General features: G+C 36.1%; 2 protein-coding genes across 3 annotated transcripts; both read right to left on the reverse strand.

Moving 5' to 3' along the window:
- Positions 1 to 1,124: 1,124 nt before the first annotated feature.
- Positions 1,125 to 7,475, reverse strand: LOC115448095. 2 transcript variants are annotated; one of them, XM_030175396.2, is made up of 7 exons: positions 7,377 to 7,475; positions 6,760 to 6,954; positions 5,251 to 5,407; positions 4,333 to 4,450; positions 3,798 to 3,932; positions 2,822 to 3,035; positions 1,125 to 1,347 (listed from the first exon to the last, which is right to left on the reverse strand). In XM_030175396.2, exons 1-7 carry the CDS (start codon positions 7,396 to 7,398, stop codon positions 1,193 to 1,195), a joined length of 996 nt encoding a protein of 331 aa, XP_030031256.1. In that variant the 5' UTR covers positions 7,399 to 7,475; the 3' UTR covers positions 1,125 to 1,192. The 2 variants fall into 2 exon arrangements, with proteins under 2 accessions (XP_030031256.1, XP_030031257.1); XM_030175397.2 differs by having other exon boundaries at positions 7,348 to 7,441.
- Positions 7,476 to 10,918: 3,443 nt separating this feature from the next.
- LOC115448093 (alpha-tocopherol transfer protein-like) lies at positions 10,919 to 18,556 on the reverse strand. Its single transcript, XM_030175393.2, has 6 exons — positions 18,342 to 18,556; positions 17,760 to 17,913; positions 13,667 to 13,784; positions 13,006 to 13,146; positions 12,140 to 12,353; positions 10,919 to 11,681 (listed from the first exon to the last, which is right to left on the reverse strand). The coding sequence occupies exons 1-6, from the start codon at positions 18,502 to 18,504 to the stop codon at positions 11,527 to 11,529; spliced, it is 945 nt and encodes a 314-aa protein (XP_030031253.1). The 5' UTR covers positions 18,505 to 18,556; the 3' UTR covers positions 10,919 to 11,526.
- Positions 18,557 to 20,133: the final 1,577 nt, after the last annotated feature.

Here is a 20,133-nt window from a genome sequence, read left to right on the forward strand (position 1 = left end):
CAATCACAGCAAATAATATACAAAATACAAATTATTGTGACAATATGAAAAAATAATCCAAACATTTTAACAAATTTTCACACTAATATATTAGGATTAACACACTGTCCGCATCCTTATACTATTTAAAAAAAAACCTTTTACAGAGACGTCAATTTTTCTAATATAACTAATCTTGTGGGGCCGAAATACATACGGACCTCGCCCACCACCGACACCCTACTGGAACCACAAAACATTACTATGTAATAAGTAACTAAATACATACTATGATGTGATCATTTGAAAAAATAGTCCGCCTGGGTAGGTAATCCGCAATGTCTATTTCTGCCGCCAAGCAGCAGTGGGTAGTCAGTAGTTACTGTTGTGTTTTGGTTTGATGGAAATTGTAGCCAGTGTAACTACTGGATATAATAAGACTTATATCTGATACAGACTGCCTCGGTGGCGTAGTTGTATTGCATGTCCGGTACAATAGCGCTCTGAGGTCCTGGGTTCGAATCCCGGGTCGGGCAAAGTGATATTTGGGTTTTTCTATCAGCCCGGAGTCTGGAATTTGTGCCCGATATGGCGATAGGCTCGCCCCCTATCACATTATGGGACGGAACATATATGGCGAAAAGTGGGTGCCCTAGTTGCGCCTCTGCATACCCCTTCGGGGATAAAATGCGTGATGTTATGTATGTATGTATGTATGTAATATCTGATGTCTTAGGATGGCGAGCGCAGTGGAATACCAAACAATAATTTGTACTTCAAGGTGTTGGATGGTGTTTCTTCTATTTATGGTCGGTCGTATTGCTTACCATCAGGCGAACGGCAAGCTCGTCTCGTCATCCAAAGCAATATATAATAATAATATCAGCCCTGTATTATATACTGTCCCACTGTTGGGCACGGGCCTCCTCTACTACTGAGAGGGATTAGGCCTCAGTCCACCACGCTGGCCTGGTGCGGATTGCTAGACTTCACATACCCTCCAAATTCCTATAGAGAACTCGTCAGGCATGCAGGTTTCCTCACGACGTTTTCCTTCACCGTTAAAGCAAGCGATAATTCACAAAGTAAACACACATGATTTTAGAAAACTCAGAAGTGTGTGCCCTTGGTATTTGAATTTGCGGACATTTGTCTCGGCAGTCCGTTCCACAACCAACTAGGCTATCGTCGCTAACCAAAGCAATAAAAAATACTAATCTACAGTTAGGGTTCTGAATGTTCCAGGCATTCCTATATATTCGTTGTTGAAATCTAACTTTGATCTTCGTGATTCATCTGTGCATGCGCCATTCATTTCTTTCATATACGCTGTGTGTTCTTCAGTGCTTATTATCTCCATCCATTTCTCTGAAAAAATTGTAAATGTTGAATTAATGTTAATTTTCGTTTGGAGTATTTTGGTCACTACATCACCCTTTTATACTAGGATTTTGTTAGAATTAATACTAAAGTATTATTTATTTCTACCGCCACGCGCAATAGTACGCTAGCATTATTGTGTACTGGTTCGAACATATTTTTTATTATTGTTTACACAATAATACAATAGTTATACAATAATGGCATCTATCAAACCACAAGGGTTTATACTAGAGATCTAATGCAGGGCTTTACAAAGCATTTTTAACGACACCCTGCTGCCTAAAATATATTTGAACTAAATGAAAAGCTTATAGAGAAAATCGGTTAACTTTTTTATACGATTAATGTGCCCCTGCTTACTTTTCAATAATACAAAGTGGTAACTATCACGCGACGAATAAATTGCTAATCAAACCATTTAGGCGTTTTGCGTTTCACAACTGGAACGACTACATAAATAATAAAGCGCCACAGATAAAATTGAAATGCTGTTATCGTTTGAGCTGGTAGCTTACATTCCAATATTAGGTATGGCAAAAACACTAGAAAGCAAGAGAATTCTGCCTAGTCTCCTTAAGGCCTTTGTAGTATTCGAGATGTTATTTACATAGTACATACTATATAATAATATCTACGGTTGAAAGGTTAATTGACTTAATCGACATTTTTTTTTATTTTAATCTACATACATATATAAAAATGAATCCCTATTTCCCTTGGTCACGCCATCACGCGTGAACGGCTAGACCGATTTCAGTATTTTTTTTGTTGTGTTTGTTATTGTCAGGAGAAGGTCCTTATGAAAGAAAAAAATCAAACAATTGCGGGGAAAATTAGAAAACTTAATGAAATATTATTTTTATATAATTATCAATTGTTTGAAATAACTGTCAACGATTGACAGAATGCGCGCTGCAAATCATAGTTACGGGACAACGTCTGTCGGGTTAACTAGTTAGGTTAAAAAAACATATAAAAACGTGCTGATTTTAAATATTTATACGACTTGTGTCGCAAAAATGTCGCTGAAGTCAATTAGCTTTTCACCCGACGATATAATGTTGCCTGCATTTTGCCTAAAACTGCACTCACAAAATAATACGTAGCTTGTTCGTAGTTGCAGACATTAAGGGAATATTGACACGATGTTGGATAAACCAACCTAAAGGAAATCCTTAACAAGACTGTGGGAAGAAACTTCACTGGTGGTGGGATACATTTATGTCTGGCCGGATAGCGAACTACGTACACAAGGTGTTAAAACCCGCCATATTGGCCCGCATAGATGTGTCGCGTTTCGCGATCAGCCTGTGTTTATCCGGTTCCAACAGGCCGGCATAATTGTATCAACTGCTGAGAGGAATTATCTCTCGTCAGTCGACATTCTAATGAACCCCACTTCATTTACCATCAGGTGCATTGTCACGTTCTCTAGTATAAAAATACTTTGTAAACTTACTGTTCAACTCCTCAACTGACACTTCCTTCCCTCCATATTCCACGGGCAGTATATCCTTCTCCACGATATTGTAAAGGCTCTCTATATTTGTATATACGTGTACTCTCGCCGCCATTTTGGGCGATAAAATCTGCTTTAGCGTTGAAGTAAACAGATCTATTACTTTGGATTCTGTTATTATATGTATTCCATGTATTGTTGCCTTATAACCTTCCTGTAACATAAAAACAAAATAGAAGACGCACTTCACGACTTTATCTCTGAAGGCATAGGCAGAGGTGCAACCTGGACACCTACTTTTTGCCTTTATGTTCGATCCCGTGTGGAAGGGGCAATCCTATCATCATATCATATAGGATATAAATACCTACCAGACTGGAATATTACTGAGCAGAAAAACTTAATATCGCTGTTCGGCTCGGCATTCGGACCCCTAGGCAATCTTGTCACATAATGATGTTAATTAACTCCTTGATATAACATGGTTGGGAGGAGTTCCAGACAAATTAATAACAAATGAAAATATATGACATGTATTCGACGGATCAAAGTTACTCAAAATAATTTGTTATTATACATGTATGGCACAGACACTCGATCGTATTTTAATTCTCAATTCAATCGAATCATTAACTCGATTTGGTTATTTTTTTCTAACCTGATTATACGTTTGTTAGCCTTGGCAAGGGTCGTCTTATACAAGCACACTGGAATTGTGGGTGAGCACTTTAGGCGCTCGCAACCCTTGAAAATTAAGCGACCATGCTGACGGTAACCCACTAACGGGTTACGAACCTCGGCTCAGAACGGTCACTGGGAGAGGATGAGACATCAACGATTATGTAAATTTGGTTAAGAGTGCCGATACCTTATGCATTGGAATCATTTTTTTGCATATTTTTTTATTAGTTACGTGCAACCATGAGCTACTGTATATTTAAATAGGTCTTTCGACTAATAATACATATACACTTGCCATTAATATTGTCATGAACTGCTGCAGTTCAATCACGTTCATTTTAGTGACTAGATCTAGACAATTTAGATCTCTCCAGTCATGGATGACGATGAAACCCTTCACGTAATCGGTCGCCTTCAGGTATTCGTAAAGCTGGAAAGAAATAAGTAAGTGAGATGCTTGGATAGCATCTGTTTACAAGATGTTAAACTGGCTATAGTATTGTCAGATTAAAAAAAGGCCTGTATAATTGTGTTTACTGGCAAGGTATATAAGAAGAAATGTTTATTGCTAGTTCAATTTTAAACACAAAAATAAAATATATTACTTTGAACAAAAATGATATTTAAAGTCCAGCAAAAATAATTTCTTTTATCGTTTATCAATTTCTATTTGTATATTGGTTTTTAGTATTCTTAATTAAAACAATCATGAAATAACATAGTAGTATTTTAATTTATCTTTTCCACAGAATTTGCAGTCCATTCCTAATGCATATTTTTTTTTTTAAGTTTTAGATTGTAATAATTTGTTAAATAATGAAGGTACTTACGACAATATTAAACCGATAGTACTCCATAAAATGTGCCGACGTGAACTCTTTCGAATTGATCTTCACTATGTACACTCTGCAGTAATCTTCAGTCATCTTCGGAAGGGGGATAAGCCAGCTGCAATAAAAGCCAGAGAGTGTGAATGAACGAGATGTTTAGATGTCCCTTATTAGTCGATACAATTGTGCCGGCCTATTTCAAACCGGATATACACAGAGATCAGAATATTTCCAACTCTTTCCCATCTACCTATCTTTCTATTTGATTAATTTCATTGCAGGGTAAAGACAAATTGGTGTTCCTTGAGACTGTCCGAGCTCCACCGCTCGGTGTCCATAATGCATGCTAATCCTGGCTTACAAGAGTTGTAGTGGTGGGTGTGAGGGCGGGAAAGTCTCTATGGATATCAGAACCCAACACATTTAAACTATGCCAGGTTTTATAACTTGTGTACGGTGACCATTTTCCGAATACAGATATCCCACCAGCATAAAGAGCTTGTATTAATTTATCTATACTAATACTGACTGCCTCGGTGGCGTGGTTGTCCTGGGGTCGAATCCCGGGTCGGGCCAGAATAATCGCGACTGGGTTTTTCCATCTTAAAAATTATCAGTCGCAGCTCGGAGTCAGGAAGTTGGTGGAGTGATACCCCGTGCCTCGGAAAGTACGTAAAGCCGTTGATCCTGCGCCTGATCCCTCTCCGGTCATGTCAGATTACCGTCTCACCGGATTAAGAGACTGAAGAAACAGAGAGTGCACCTGTGTATTGAGCACACACTTGTGCACTATAATATCTTCCGCGTACTTGTCTGATCTCCGTTGAAATTAGCCGCCATGTCCGAAATTCGGTTAGGAAGGAATCAAAATCATATTTTAATTAATGAAGGCGATTTAAAAATCAAAAGTAAACTTACGCAATCTGGGAAATATCCTTAAATTCAGTTTTTATATCGCAGTTCTTGAAAAACTTTGGTAGCAATGTCTTTAGTGTGCACAACTTGTCCATTTGCGATTTAGCTTTCTCTACGGAACCTTTGCCTTGAATAATTGTTCTTTCTATGTAGTCACGAGCTGCAAAACGAAAAATTCAATTTATTCAGTATAAATACCATTCACATCTGATTTTAATTAGAAAAATATAATAAAATGTACAAAATTAGCAATATGGATTTTAAAGTATCACGCATTTTCTCTGGTTCATGAACCACATTTCATATACCTTCCTGTCATACATCATCATCATCATCTCAGCCACAGGAAGTCCACTGCTGAACATAGGCCTCCCCCAAGGATCTCCACGTCGACCTGTTGGAAGCGGCCTGCATCCAGCGACTTCCTGCGACCCTAGCCAGGTCGTCCGTCCACCTTGTAGGCGGGCGTCCGACCTTTCGTTTGCCTGTACGTGGCCTCCACTCTAGAACCTTTCGACCCCAACATACAAAATACGCTTAAAAAGTTTCATTAGTTGTCTTGTGAATTATACAATCTTAAAAAAAGGTAAAATGTAGATAGTTATTGTAACTTTGACTTTTCGGATGACCAACACCTCAGTCCGCCCCGCGACCGCAAAGGCTGCAAAGTCTTCGAAACGTCGGTAGAAAAGTATAACATTAAAACGGCGATAAAAACCGCTAAATAGTTTCATTTAATGTTATGTTTATAGAAAGAATTTCGGTCTAGATTTTAAATTGCCGGTTCAAGCTGGGCATAATCTGTCAATCTGTCTGCCCTAAACTCTGTAATAAAATCTGTCCTAAGAATTTCATCACATATTTTGTTTACAGTACAGGAACTTGACGCTCTAAGTTACGCATCGCGCATCGACTCATTATTTATTACTGGTCCGACATGGTAATAAAAATCACACGTAGTATTGTTACAGACGTTATCTTTTGAACGACCTTGGACTTTACTTAAATATATAGTTAGGAGGCCCTATTACGTTTACGTATGGGCACATAGAGTTTTTCTACTCTTACCTACATACCTATCAAAGCTGTCCTTATTATGCCTGTAATTGCATAAAGACGAATAGGACCCTTACTATACATAACGTGTAACGGATAAATAAAAAAAATAAAGTACATTTGTGTAGTAGGATTATGCATTTTTGTAACTTTTGTTCTTGAATTGGATGCTGCAGTAGGATTTTTTTGGTAACCGTCCCTGCATTCAACACCCTGGTCCGTGTGCATGGGCATACATTGGGTGTGAAAACCGCGGGCACGAAATTGCGTCGAGGGAGGAAAGGTTGGTTGGCAATAGGGGTTGACAACAGACATAGTAAGAACCAAACTCATTTAGTATGCTCGGAAAAAGTAATAAGCCATATCTCTCATAATCTCATAGTGGGAATATAGGATAGTTCAGTAAGAAAAGTTTCTCAGCCTGCGTGAGAGAACCATAATGAAAATGTTACTTACAAAAGTCCTTTTTTACAAAATGCTCCTGTTTATTAAGCCATTCTTCAAATCTGTCGATTGCTTCATTTAGTTCTCTCTGATCTAGATTAAAGCTTTTACGAATAACATCCAATGTATCTGGTTTAAACTTCAAAATTGGATTGCAAGGTAACGATTCCATTTTGAGTACCACACTCCGCGAGTTACTGTAAGGAACTGATGCAAACATATCATTTAACATACTATTAAAAATAGGTAGTAATTAACACTGGTTTTTAGTTGAATCTGACCTTCTTTTGGTTAATTGTCAGTAAATTTATTATTTTCTTATACCATTGGTAATGAAGCTCTACTGGTTTTTGAAATTACCCATTTTTTTTTATTTTCTTCTGTTTTTGGGGTTTTGAACTTCAATGAATGCTAACGGACTAAATGGACTCCTCTACTACTACTGAAATGATTAGGCCTTAATTCACCACGCTGGTCTAGTACAGATTGATAGACTTCACATATCCTCAAAATTCTTATGGAGAACTTCTAAGGTATGTAGGTTTCCTCGCGATGTTTACTTTCACCGTTAAAGCAAGCGATAATTCGCCAATAACCCACCCAAAATCTTAAAAGTCAGAGAAGTATACCGTTGGATTTTGAAACAGACATTCTTGTCGGCAGTTCGTTCCACAGCCAACTAGGCTATCACCGCTTAATTTTGTTCGTAACCTCCACAATGTTTTGATGCGAATGCGGAATTGAAGGCACATTGTACACCCAACGGCCTTCGGAATATCGTAAATTAAAAAATTCATTTGAATACGTTTTACATCGTAATTATAGTTTATTACAAGCCATTAATTTATATTCAATTAGATTGTTCTACAAAGAAACCATTTTTCTTTTATATTTATGTTAATTTGAAGGCAAGAAATCATTTTTAATTACTATTATGATATATTTTAATCATTAAATGATATATTGGCCGCTTGTAGAAACGAGAATAAATGACGTTAAATCACGCAATAGAGAGTTATCTCTTAAAGCGGGGTTTAAATCAGTACGAAAACTTGCAGAAGTCATCTTATCAAACGACGTGCGTCCGTGTGTGTTTGAGTGTGTGCGAGTGTTCGTATGCGTGTGCGTGCGTGTTATCTATTTCTCTCTCCTTCTCTCTCTCTCTCTCTCCCCTCTCTCTGTCTCTCTCTCTCTCTCTCTCCCCTCTCTCTGTCTCTCTCTCTCTCTTTATATGTGTGTAGGTGTGTGTGTATAAAAATAATTGCTGCCAACAAGTATGATTTTGATATGATATCCAGTGTAATTACTAGGAATTAGAAGTGAATGAAAAAACATTTTATTGTAAACTATATTTATTATGTCAAATATATTATTAAGCTTGCCGATAATTCATATTTCAAAAAAACCTTTTCAGTCGAATACCAAATGATCACAGAAATTTTGGAACTTATTATCTATCATATATAAAAAATAAAAAAGTAAAAAAAAAATTTAAGTTAAACGGTTTTATATTGCAGATAAATGTACTAAAAGCTAAAAAATTATTTCATGGAAACAGTCATGGGTACCAATATGTATTTGTTATATTTCCAAAATAAAGTAACTCGTAACCTACTCACTTTCTGGAAATATCTATGGTCACATAAATTCCTAAAAATGCAATATACATTTATGTAAACACCTACGACAAAAGATGTCATTTTTGAAATATACAAATTTTAAACATATGCATTGATTAAAATAAAATAAAATCGTGGGGCACGTCCACTTTAAATGAATTTTGGATGACCTTGGGATTAACTGTATCATATTCATTGAATAATGAAATGATAACTTTAAGATAATCTTTGATAGTTTTAGGGGTAGTGAAGATTTTACAAGGCAAAACCCGTCAAATGTCTCATGCAAATGAGTTCATGTTTTGGTTTCAGTTTGTGATTGATATACTTTCGTTCGTCAACCCCATACATGGACGACACTTGCTACTTACCACTAGGTGGGTGAAGTCACATGCCATGTCTTTCGATTGTAGATATTGGACGTGCCCCACGATTTCATTTTAGTTTAATCAATGCATATGTTTAAAATTTGTATATTTCAAAAATGACATCTTTTGTCGTAGGTGTTTACATAAATGTATATTGCATTTTTAGGAATTTATGTGACCATAGATATTTCCAGAAAGTGAGTAGGTTACGAGTTACTTTATTTTGGAAATACAACAAATACATATTGGTACCCATGACTGTTTCCATGAAATTATTTTTTAGCTTTTAGTACATTTATCTGCAATATAAAACCGTTTAACTTAAAAATTTTTTTTTACTTTTTTATTTTTAAGTTTTTAGTTTTTATTTCTCATTCTATTCAATTCGTTGAGTGCCTCATTATTGCAAGGTTTCTTGCCTGTTAGTTTATTGCAGTCAAACTCTTCAATACGTAATCCCTCCAAAGATCTCACTCTACTAAGAGCAACGTAGGCTTGGCCTTCCTCAAATAGTTTAGCGCCTAAGTATACGACGGCGTGATCCACAGTGCTGCCCTGCATTTTATGCACCGTGGAAGCCCATGACAATATTAAGGGCAACATTCGTCTTTCAGCCGTCCCGTAATTAAATTTGGCTGGAAACTGTATGGCTTTCAGGTGTATAAGATATACGCCGTCTCTTGCAAAGTCGATTCGAACCGAAGGTACGTCTGTTGCGTACATCTGAGTTCGACGAAATAGGGGCCAAACGATTTCGTTGATATATCCTATAGCGCCATTAACTAATCCCTTTGAAACGTCAATATTGGACCGCAACATGACTTTTGCTCCCACAAATATTTCTAATTCTGCTGGTAAGCCCCCAGTCTTATTGATATCAGCTGGTATTAGTGTTTCTGTTTTATGTATTTTTTCTGCTTTTTTGTGTTTTTATTTTTTGTAGAATTTGTTGTTACCATTTTGTTCCCATGAGGACTGGTCATTTTTACGGTCGACCCCCCCAGAGGTCCAATCGAGGGGCAAGGCTATGTACAACAAGATGTGCCTGAATCTTGAGGGGAAAACGCTAACGACATATCATTTTTATCCACCCTAATGCCATACAGTTCTCGGCACGCTTTTACCTTTTACCTTAACTTGGGTGGCATTAACATATACCTCTAGGGAGGTATCATTTTTAGCCACCCTAACGCCACACAGTCCTCGACAGGATACCAGATCTTGACTTGGGTGGGAGATTCATATTGTAATTTTGTATTGTATACTGTATTATACTTACCAAGCCCTTTATTTTGATACCCATATTGATGGGATTGAAAACTACATTATCCGCCATTTTGTACCAGTGGCCATCGTTGATTTTGTTTTTGTATAGTGCACTGAATTCTACTTGACAAGCCCTTTCATTTGATACCCATATTGATGGGATTGAAAAAAACTAAGTTGTCCGCCATCTTGTAGCGGCGGCCATCTTGGATTCACAATAATATTGAATATGGATAATTGTATTGTCACCAGAATCAAAGGCGTATACCAAATTTCAGATCAATCGGTTAACGGGAAGAGGGTTAAATTTCAATTACTAAATTTGACCCAAACAAACAAACGGGGTGAGCTAAATAAAACCGTTTAAAAACCATTTAAAAATGAATCCCCATTTACCTTGGTCACGCCATCACGCGTGAACAGCTGGAACGATTTCACTATTTTTTGTTGTTGTTGTGTTTGTTATTGTCAGAAGAAGGTTCTTATGAAAGAAAAAAATAAAAAAATTGCACGGAACATTTGAAAATTTAAAAAAACTTAACGAAAATATTGATTTTATATAACTGTCAATTCTTTGAAATAACTGTCAGCGATTGACAGAATGCGCGCTGAAGATTTATTTAAGACGGGACTTCTGTCGGGTCAGCTAGTCTATTATATTTTATTTAATATATATAATGATGTCAACGATAACATTAACCAGTGGTAAAATAACTTTTATTTAAACAAAATTATTTTACGGAGCGCACTTATGATCATGAAGGTTTCTTAACGTCGCGGTTGGTCGTAATAATTAAAATTAATTTGAGATTCAAGCAAATTTAAAATTATTGTGATAAAATTACTACTGGCGAGCTTTGGAATCGTAAAAGCTACAAAGTCTTCACAATATCGGTAGTAAAAATTAAACAAATAATATATAGCAACAAAATCTGTAACGTAGTTTTATTTAAATGTCAAACATTCGCATAAATCTAAGAAATCGTTATAAAGTAAATTTTACACTGCCACATCCAAATTACATTTTTTTACACATTTCAATACTTATTATTGCAGTATCCTCATTCCTTACAAAACATATTATCAGAAATTGTTTTTTTTAGCGCTATAGTACTTAGCCAGTCCGTGCAGTATATCCCGGCTGCGGACAACATTACAAAAATATTCTACCATAACAACTTTAGCCTACCGTAGGATCTTTAAGACTAATAATAATCGACTCTTTCCTCCCCCTTTATTCTCAATCTGGCACGTTTTGGTTGTTATAATTGAGACACCATTGAGAGTGACAAGTGGAACAATTATATCGGACCCTCTGGCAAATCGTCTAAGGTAGCGATTACATATAACTACATTGAACAATTATTTTAAAGTAACTAAATATCCAGATTCATCTATAATGTTATTTTATTTACTAAATATTGGCTCCCCTGGAAAATAATTTGCAGTACGGATTACTGATCAAGAACTAACTATTCCAGTCTTTTAACAATAAACCAATATGCAGATTAATTAGTTATAGTATATTAATCGATTTTTAAAACTCTAAATGTCCCCGGCATGCCTAAGTATTCATCGTTCAGTTTGTTTATCAATCTTCTTGACTCATTAGTTCCTGCTTTGACGGTTTCTTTTATGTATTCTCTGTGTTCTTTTGAGTTCAGTACTTCGAACCATTTGTCTGAAATAAATATGATATAATTCAACTTTTGATTTTATTATTGATATATTTGAGATTTCAAAGATCTTACAAACATAAAGTCAATTAAATCATGAAATCATATGACGATAGAAAAAATATAGGAAGGCCTATAAATCTGGTTAGACAGCTTTGTTCCTACAAGATCCTTCTTTACAATTACAGGACTGTTTTGCAACCTGGATTTACATTTTGAATGGCTTGGTTAACTAGTCTAAAGCCCGCCTTCTTTTGCAGTCTCGGGCTCCATCAGTCTCATTGTTAGGAAAATTCACACAGTTTCACTGACTTAGGGTTCGAGCCTGATTACTCCTAATCAATAGCCTGTATTATATGTTGCCTCACGAAGGTCATCCTACGTATTATTTACTTGTTTAATTATTGTAACGTTAACCATAACCTCCCAGATATCTGGAACATCGTTGACAATAAAAAATTACCATGAAGTTCTGCTATGCTTTTCTCTTTGCCGCCATATTCGATTGGGAAGATATCCCTAGGAACTGTTTCAAATAAATCATCCATTTTTTTATAGACGTGGAATCTGGTTGCCAGTTTTGCTCCAAAAAATGGTTTTATGAATGAAACTAAGGCATCCGCCAGCTTCGAGGATGTCACTATGTGGATTCCTTTTAGCCTCGCTCCATAGACTTTCTGGAATTAATAAATCATCTAGTTACACATCAATCTATATTATGCACTTACGACTTAATTTTTTGTTTATGATACGTAGAAGATTAAACTGATTTTTTATTCGTATAATTTGTAATAGCTGACTTGTTTTTAATTCATATTAATTTCTTATAGTATATAGCAGCATGACTTATGTGATCTAATGGATAAAAATAGAAAACCTGTTTGGTATTAACCTGGCTCATTACGCATAGTAAAATAACCTAGATGGTTTATGTTCTGGTTTGAAACATATTGTAGTTAGTATATTTCTGAGCATTATGAGACAATATAATATCTCATGTCTCAGGGTGACCTGCATATCGCAAAGCCACGTAATGCAATAGCATTAAAACATATTTCAAGGCCTAGTTTATGTTACAATTATTTATGAGCAGTCTTGACTATCAAGCAAGCCGCTTGCTCGTCTGATTATACATTTACATAAATAAATACATTCTAATCACTATCTTCATCTTCAGTCTTTAAAAGTCCACTGAACATAAGCTTTTCCTAATGATTTCTTTTCGAACTTGTTATAATCGGCCTGCATCCTTGACCAGGTCGTCTTTCCACCTTCCAGGTAGGCGATGAACGTTGCGCCTGCAGGTACGTGTATAACTTTCTCACTTACCATATAAGCCACTATGTGCTGATGTAGCTCGCTAGGGTTGTTGTTAGTAATAAATTCCAAGATATTTAGATCCTTATGAGTAAAGTCGAGGACCAAAATGAAACCATTGAAGTAGTCATGTTTCATCCAATATTCACAAAACTGGAAGAGAAATGATAGACTATTAGAAATTTCACCACTATGAGGAATGATGAATATTTTTGGTTTAGTAATTACTGCTTATATTATGTGGTCGGGGCCGTAGCGCGGTATTTTTTTTATTTTAGTCAAACCCTTGAGTTTTTCGAACATTTTTCCAAGATTAGATCTCTGGCGGAAAAGGAACCCAATCCCTTATACCACACGGTAGAATTATGTTGCATCGGCATCCTAAATTCTAGACATCAGATGTAACAAGATGGTTTTTGATTCCACTGATCCTTCATTGTATATTACTATCAAGTATTAGGATAGCATAGCCCAAGTAGGGAGTTCAGCAAAATGTAAAATCCATATTCTAAGTTATGTAGCATTCAGAAATCAGCCTGTACATCCGCTTTGGAAGCCCGGCATAGCTGTCGAGAGATCTGTCGTCAGTTGAGACTATCTGGATACTATACTCCCTTGCCTTTAGATGCTGACAAAACCTTCAACGCGGACAAATATTTAAAACACCACTTACCCTTATACTGTATTTGTAGAATGCCTGGAAATCATTTGCTGTTATATGTTTTGCGTACCCTTTCACGAAGTATACACGATAGTAATCCGGCGCGAATTTTGGAAGGACGAAGAATTTGCTGTTGAAAAATAAAGATTTTAATAATGATTTCTTATATTTACGCGAATGTTAGACATTGAAATTAAACTAATTTTTCGGATTCTATCGCGGTTTTTTGTTTTTTATTTTTCTCCCGACGTTTCGAAGACTTTGCAGCCTTCATGGTCACGGGGGGGACCCCCCCGTGACCATGAATTAGTTTAATTTCAAAGATTTTAATAATCTATCTCTGGTCTATTGGAAGCTTTTATGAGTGTCCGTGATATACTTCTGATGAAGCAGTTGACAGCACCTGCGCTACGTTTTATATTTTCCTTAGAAAATCGTTGTTTTAAACTAATTGTTAAAGATTAATCACTCAAATTCATACAACGTTGTTAATATTACAATCAATTTAATAGTTGGGCGAATCACTTAATAGGAGATGACACAATTGCTCATATTCAGGCTTTAAAAATACGAGCAGGCGTTAGCGGTTATACGTCTTTCCTTATTTGTCATTATCATTTACAACATTTGTTTAAGCTCCGTGAGGAAACACCAGAACTTTAAAACGCCATAAAATCCGAAAAATAACTTTATCTCGAAGCCCACAATCTTTAGAGACCCAATGTTGGGAGTAGGCCCCTCTAGTACCTCACTTTCGATCTTAACATATTCTACAGGCACATATAGACAGTTTTTTATAAATAAAATTAAGAGCCATAAGAGTTGCCACAACATCCGTCATAATTTAAGCAAAAGTAGTATCTGGTTGTTTGTTTCAAAATATATTAATAATGCACACATTGCCCATATTATTCGCAATAATACAACTTCTTTTCCCAGCCCCTTAACCCCAATATTGAATCAAGCTGGAAGTACGAAATTAGTGGATCTGAAAAGGCCATTGGCACCAAACAAAAAAAGCCTTGGACATAAGCTATATTTATTGTCTCTGGATTATTATCTATGTCAACATTATTGAAAAATTTGCCTTCTACATGCCTCTAGATACAACTCATAAAAAGACTACAATAACCTAGATCCCGGAGAGGCTTCGAGAAAGTCGTAATAAGTCCTTTAAATTATCACTAGAACTTGTTTCGCCTAAGACAAAAATGCCAGTGGAGGAAACTAGAAATTTATTTATACAGTCCACTACAATATTCTTTCATAACCTTTAGTAACTTTCTTACTGTCAAAGAAGTAACAGGTCGTGATTTAAGAAGTTCATCGATGCTTATATTCTTTATCAAAGTGTTTCATTAATTTACTGCTATTGTGTCTACATTAATTGTTGAATGAGGACAATGGTTGACATTATAATTTTGACCTATAGCCTGCTTATCACTATTGTTATTACTTAGATAACTAAGGTAACTCAGTTGTTTTGACATTGATGTTTGCTTGTTGCGAATAATTTGTGAGTTCGATTTTTAGTCTATTTTTAGGACTGATTATACATTTTATTTTGCTGGATAATTCCTTGTTGCGAATTGGCAATTCAATTTTAACTGTAGTTTTAGGACTGATTATTTATTCTGGTGGTAGGATATATTTATATTCACCCGGATAGCGACCAGTACACAAGGTGTTAAAACCCACCATAGTAGCCCATGTATGTCGCATTCCGGGATAAGACTGAATACCCGGTTCCAATAGGCCAGCATAATTGTATCGACTGTATAAATCTTTCGTTAGTCGACCTTCTATTACCCCACTCTACTTACCATCACTAGGGTCACTTTGCTGTGCACAAATAAAAAAAAAAATGATGTTCTGTTTTGCTTGCGACTTCGCCAACAAGAAAAGACTTAAGGGCAGGGGACCTTATTCCGTCTAAGGGGATATATCCGTCTTTTTGCAATAACGGACGTTCTAATCGAAAGACAATTTTGATGACCGGATAGGTAATTAGGAGATTTTATGACTCTTACCCATTCGGCTATCAAAGCTATCATTCAAATAAAACGTCCTTAATTGCAAAAAGATGAATTCGCTCCTATAGACGGAATAGTGCCCCTGACCTTGATTGCCACATAATATCATAAATCACAATAACGATCTACAGCGTCATGTTCAACATCAGCGTCATTTATAATAAAATGTGATTATGAGATTGAGATATTTTTGCGGGAGCAAATTACCAGGATAAAGCCTATTAATCTAGGAAATGGTCTACCCGGGTATCAAATTCAAGTCCGTCTAGAGGTTTTCGAGTTTACATCTAACAAAAATCTTGATTTTACAAAAATTTGCTTTTATATTAGTAAGAAGTGAGATGGAAACATCATTAGGGAATGTAATGTTTTGTCACTTTTTATTATGTTTTATCCTTCTTTGTCTGTTTTAAGTTTCTACTTATATATCTAAATATAATAATATTAATAACAAATATTATTATTTTTGGCCCTGTACTAATATATAAATTCGCATGCTGTAATCTCTTATACTTGAAGAGGCACGTCACATTGCTAATTGTAAAAATGCTACGACATTGATTTTATTATATGCCGTGTATCCTTCGTTGGAGGTCCTTAAATAAATAAATACCTATATTCCTTACTAACTAGTAAGGATATATTTGTGTGTCTTACTGGTTGATTACTGGATCTATGTAATTAAAACACATACATCATGCCTTTAATGCCTTTATCCGACAATGCCTCCTTAGTTCATTATTTTGTCTCCCGCTTTGCTATGGAAGTGGACAATTAATATTTCCAACTCCTCCCTATCTTTCTATATGATTAATTTCGTTGCGGGATACTGACAAATTAGTTTTCGCCGAGCTTCACTGCTCGGTGTCATAGCGTGCCACTGCTGATCCTGGCTTACAAGAGTTGTAGTGGAGGTTGTGGGGCTGGGAAAGACTTTATGCCTTTATTCCTGAAAGGATAGGCAGAGGTGCAACCAGGGGACCTAATTTTTCGTTCCCTCTTACGACCTGATAAGGGGCGAGTCTATCACCATCTAGCACGAATCCCAGACTCCCAGCTGATACTAAATAAAAAACCCAATATCACTTAAAGTGTAAGATATTTAAAGTACTGTTTTCCATAAGGTAATTCTTCAACAAACTGATTTCGTCATTGTTAAAGTAAAACCAAGGAATAAAAATGCAAAATGCATTTTTATTAGGCAACAATAAAACTCCGAACGTTTTGCGTTGGTTAAATAATGTATGCAACATTAATATTCCAAATACATACGATACATACGTTAGGTTATCCCAAATAAGACTGTTTCGTGACTTAACTGAGGGATAGCGCAAGGCCTAAACAACTTGAATTCTATATTATACAACTGAAATTTTAAATGCGAAAGATTGTGGGGATGGATGTATATATGTTTGTTCCTCTTTCACAAAAAAAATACTGAACTGATTTGGATGAAACTTTACAGTAATATTGGTTATACATCAAAATAACACATAGGCTACAATTTGTAATGATTTTGTGTCAATATTATAATATAACGATATATACTATCAAGTAAGTCAGAAAAAAAAATCTCGGAAAACAACTTCACGCGGGCGAAGCCGCGAGCAAAAGCAAGTCTCAATATAAATTTGGTTATAATATTTTTTTTCTAAATGGTGAGAGAGATTAATCAAGTTGTATTTATTGGCAGAAAGGATTTGAATTAATTTCGACTCCTTTGAGCATCAAACGGGGCTGAGCATTAGAAATGGGCACACAGAATGACCTAACAGGAAAATTGTGATAACAAAACCCACATTATGATTCCACCCCCCTGAGCCAAGGGCCTATAAGGGTGCCCGATCAGTTCCTGGCCTTCTCCCCTCTTCCCAACTAAGAGGTCTCTTTATCCCCCACACGTTTTTTCCAGCTATCAACTCCCAACTTTCCTCTAGGACTCTGAAGTTAAGCCGGAAGATTCCAGTACCCCATTCGCAAGTTTTCCCAGGTGTGGACTGCGGGGTGGGTTACACAAAAAAAAAAACATATTACGTTGTCTAATAGGCAACTTTAAATGAATAAGTACTTACAATCCATCTAAAACATGCTTCACATCCCTCAGATCTTGATCTTGGAAATATTTAGGGGCCAGAGTTTTCATCGTACAAATTTTATCCAAGCGTACTTTAGCTTTTTCCAAAGATCCTTTAGTTGATATTATTATCCGTTCCAAATAATCTCGAGCTAAAAATTATTTCATCACGCTTTATCACCGAAGGGGTAGACAGAGGTGCAATCAAGGCACTCACTTTTTGCCATGTGCTCCGTCCCATGTGATAGGGGGCGAGCCTATCCCCATATTGGGCACAGATACTAGACTACGGTCTGATACTGAGCAAAAAATCTCAATGTCATTTTCCCGACCCGGGATTCGAACCCAAGACCTCAGTGCGGTGATATTTTTATTTTATTTTTTGTGATATTATTTTCTTACTAGATTTTGTTAATATTTATTAAATAATCAAAAACCAATCTAATTCCAAAAATAAATCGTAACAGTATATATTCTATAAAATACATACAAAAAATTCCTGGTAAATCGACAATAAATTAAAATCAACCAATAAAAAAAAATCCTAAGTGCACTTAAAAATATAAGAAAAAATACATACGAAAATCCTTTCTGAGAAAATGCTCCTGTTTCTGAATCCATTCGCACAAAATATCCACGGCTTCCTCCATCCTTCCAGGGTCGTGCAAATTGTGACACTTCCTGATGCTCTCCAGTGCATCGTCGGTAAATTCCAATATTGGTAGTTTTGGTATTGCCTGCATTCTGCACCAGTGGACTGCTAGTGGCGAAATGACTAGCGACGCTTCTGCATAATAAACACTATACAAACTTTATATGTAGGTATGTTTATAATTGACTGTATAGTTCAGGGACCGAAAAGGTTACCCTTTTGAAGGTTTAACCTAGATTGTTTTTTACGGTTAGGTCAAAAACCGAAAGATAAGTTAATAAAAATAAGATAAGTATGTATTTTTTTTATTTTTTACTCTTCTGTTACTCGTTTGAATTAATCAGTAATATTTGAGTTTGGGTTTAGAAAATTTATTTACTCATTAAAAACAAGATACCCACTTATAGTGAGTGTTAGGTAATTAAAGTTTTTAAAATTATGGTTAGCTCAATCTTTACATGCATTTAAAAGCTTCTTAGCCTTGTTTTAAATATCTCGATTGATTTACTTTGTTTTATATTGTTTGGAGCCTAACATAACAACATATTAACAATTTTGCGCTGGCCGTTCACCTGCAAGGTGGATAGACGTCGCGTCGAGAAAAAGGTCGATGGAACGCCTTGGATGCAGGCCGCTTTCGACAGGCCCGTCTGGAGACCTTTGGGGGAGGCCTATGTTCAGCTGTGGACTTTATGTGGCTGATGATGATGATTAACCCATAACCCTTATTGCTATAAGAGTAACCCGTGTAGAAGTTAACCAAATGAAAAGGATATTGAAAAAACCGGTTAACCTTTTAATAACATGAGCTGTTTTGTGTAGGCAGAATAATAAGTGATGGGTGACCTATTGGTTGAATTTTATTAGGTCAAAAGAACACAATGTTTGTTTCTACGATTTGGTTGTATTTTAAATCATATTAAATGTTTCTTATAGTATTTTTAACTGAGTTGTACTTATAGTATATAAAATGGCCATGATTTGTATCTACAATTAATCCAACCTCTATATATGAAAACAGGAATGCCTTCTTTGAATAATTTATAAATTACGGGTAATTTGTCACGATTTCTTGTAAATTATATTTATACGCAAGAGAAGTGCCTTCGATATCAATATTAAACACCGCGCAAACACTTTCAACTTAGCGAGGAACGATACACTAGTTCTGCAATTTCTTAGGGCTACTCCAATTTAGCCGCGCGCAGACGCGCTGCTTTATAAGTCTAAAAGATTTGCTACAATCTAAACGAAGCTAAAGTAAAAGAACTAAGAGTGCCTTTCATTTGCTTCTAAATGCCGCGCGGAAGCAATGCGAGTGCAGCGCGGCAGTCGCGCGTGTTTTATATGGATTTATAAAGCAGCGCAGCTGCAGGCGACTAGTTTGAAGTCGCCCGTAAGCTGCAAAGTCTATATAGTAGTATTTTTATGGCAAAAAGTTGACAGCGTCTGTGCTGCGGCTAAAACAATTTTATCCGCAATAATCTGCATTACTAACGGCAAATAATTGGGGTCAGGGATGTCATAGACTAATAGTATCTGTGGTTTTCTTCTAATCAATTTTATTCAAACATAAATCGATTACATATTGCGTGTGCGTTTCCAACAAACATGAGTGAAGACGCGCGGAGGCTGTCAAACTATGCCATATTTTTAGTTACCCTTTTCGCCCAACCTTCGTGAAACTATGGGTGGATTTTCTTTGCACACCGTTCTGCTC

Source organism: Manduca sexta, chromosome 9, assembly GCF_014839805.1.
Source record: "Manduca sexta isolate Smith_Timp_Sample1 chromosome 9, JHU_Msex_v1.0, whole genome shotgun sequence".
Lineage (NCBI taxonomy): Eukaryota > Metazoa > Arthropoda > Insecta > Lepidoptera > Sphingidae > Manduca > Manduca sexta.

What these genes read in the sequence shown, in the direction of transcription:
- LOC115448093 (XM_030175393.2), bottom strand. Translation starts at nt 18,504, where the DNA reads ATGCAGGCAATACCAAAACTACCAATATTGGAATTTACCGACGATGCA. An exon ending in TTTTCTCAGAAAGGATTTTC is followed by an intron (nt 17,914 to 18,341) that starts GTATGTATTTTT and finishes AATAATTTTTAG; the next exon opens with CTCGAGATTATTTGGAACGG. An exon ending in AGCACATAGTGGCTTATATG is followed by an intron (nt 12,354 to 13,005) that starts GTAAGTGAGAAA and finishes TATTAATTCCAG; the next exon opens with AAAGTCTATGGAGCGAGGCT.
- LOC115448095 (XM_030175396.2), bottom strand. Translation starts at nt 7,398, where the DNA reads ATGTCTGTTTCAAAATCCAACG. An exon ending in TTTTGTAAAAAAGGACTTTT is followed by an intron (nt 5,408 to 6,759) that starts GTAAGTAACATT and finishes TTCGTTTTGCAG; the next exon opens with CTCGTGACTACATAGAAAGA. An exon ending in AGTTCATGACAATATTAATG is followed by an intron (nt 3,036 to 3,797) that starts GCAAGTGTATAT and finishes TTTATGTTACAG; the next exon opens with GAAGGTTATAAGGCAACAAT.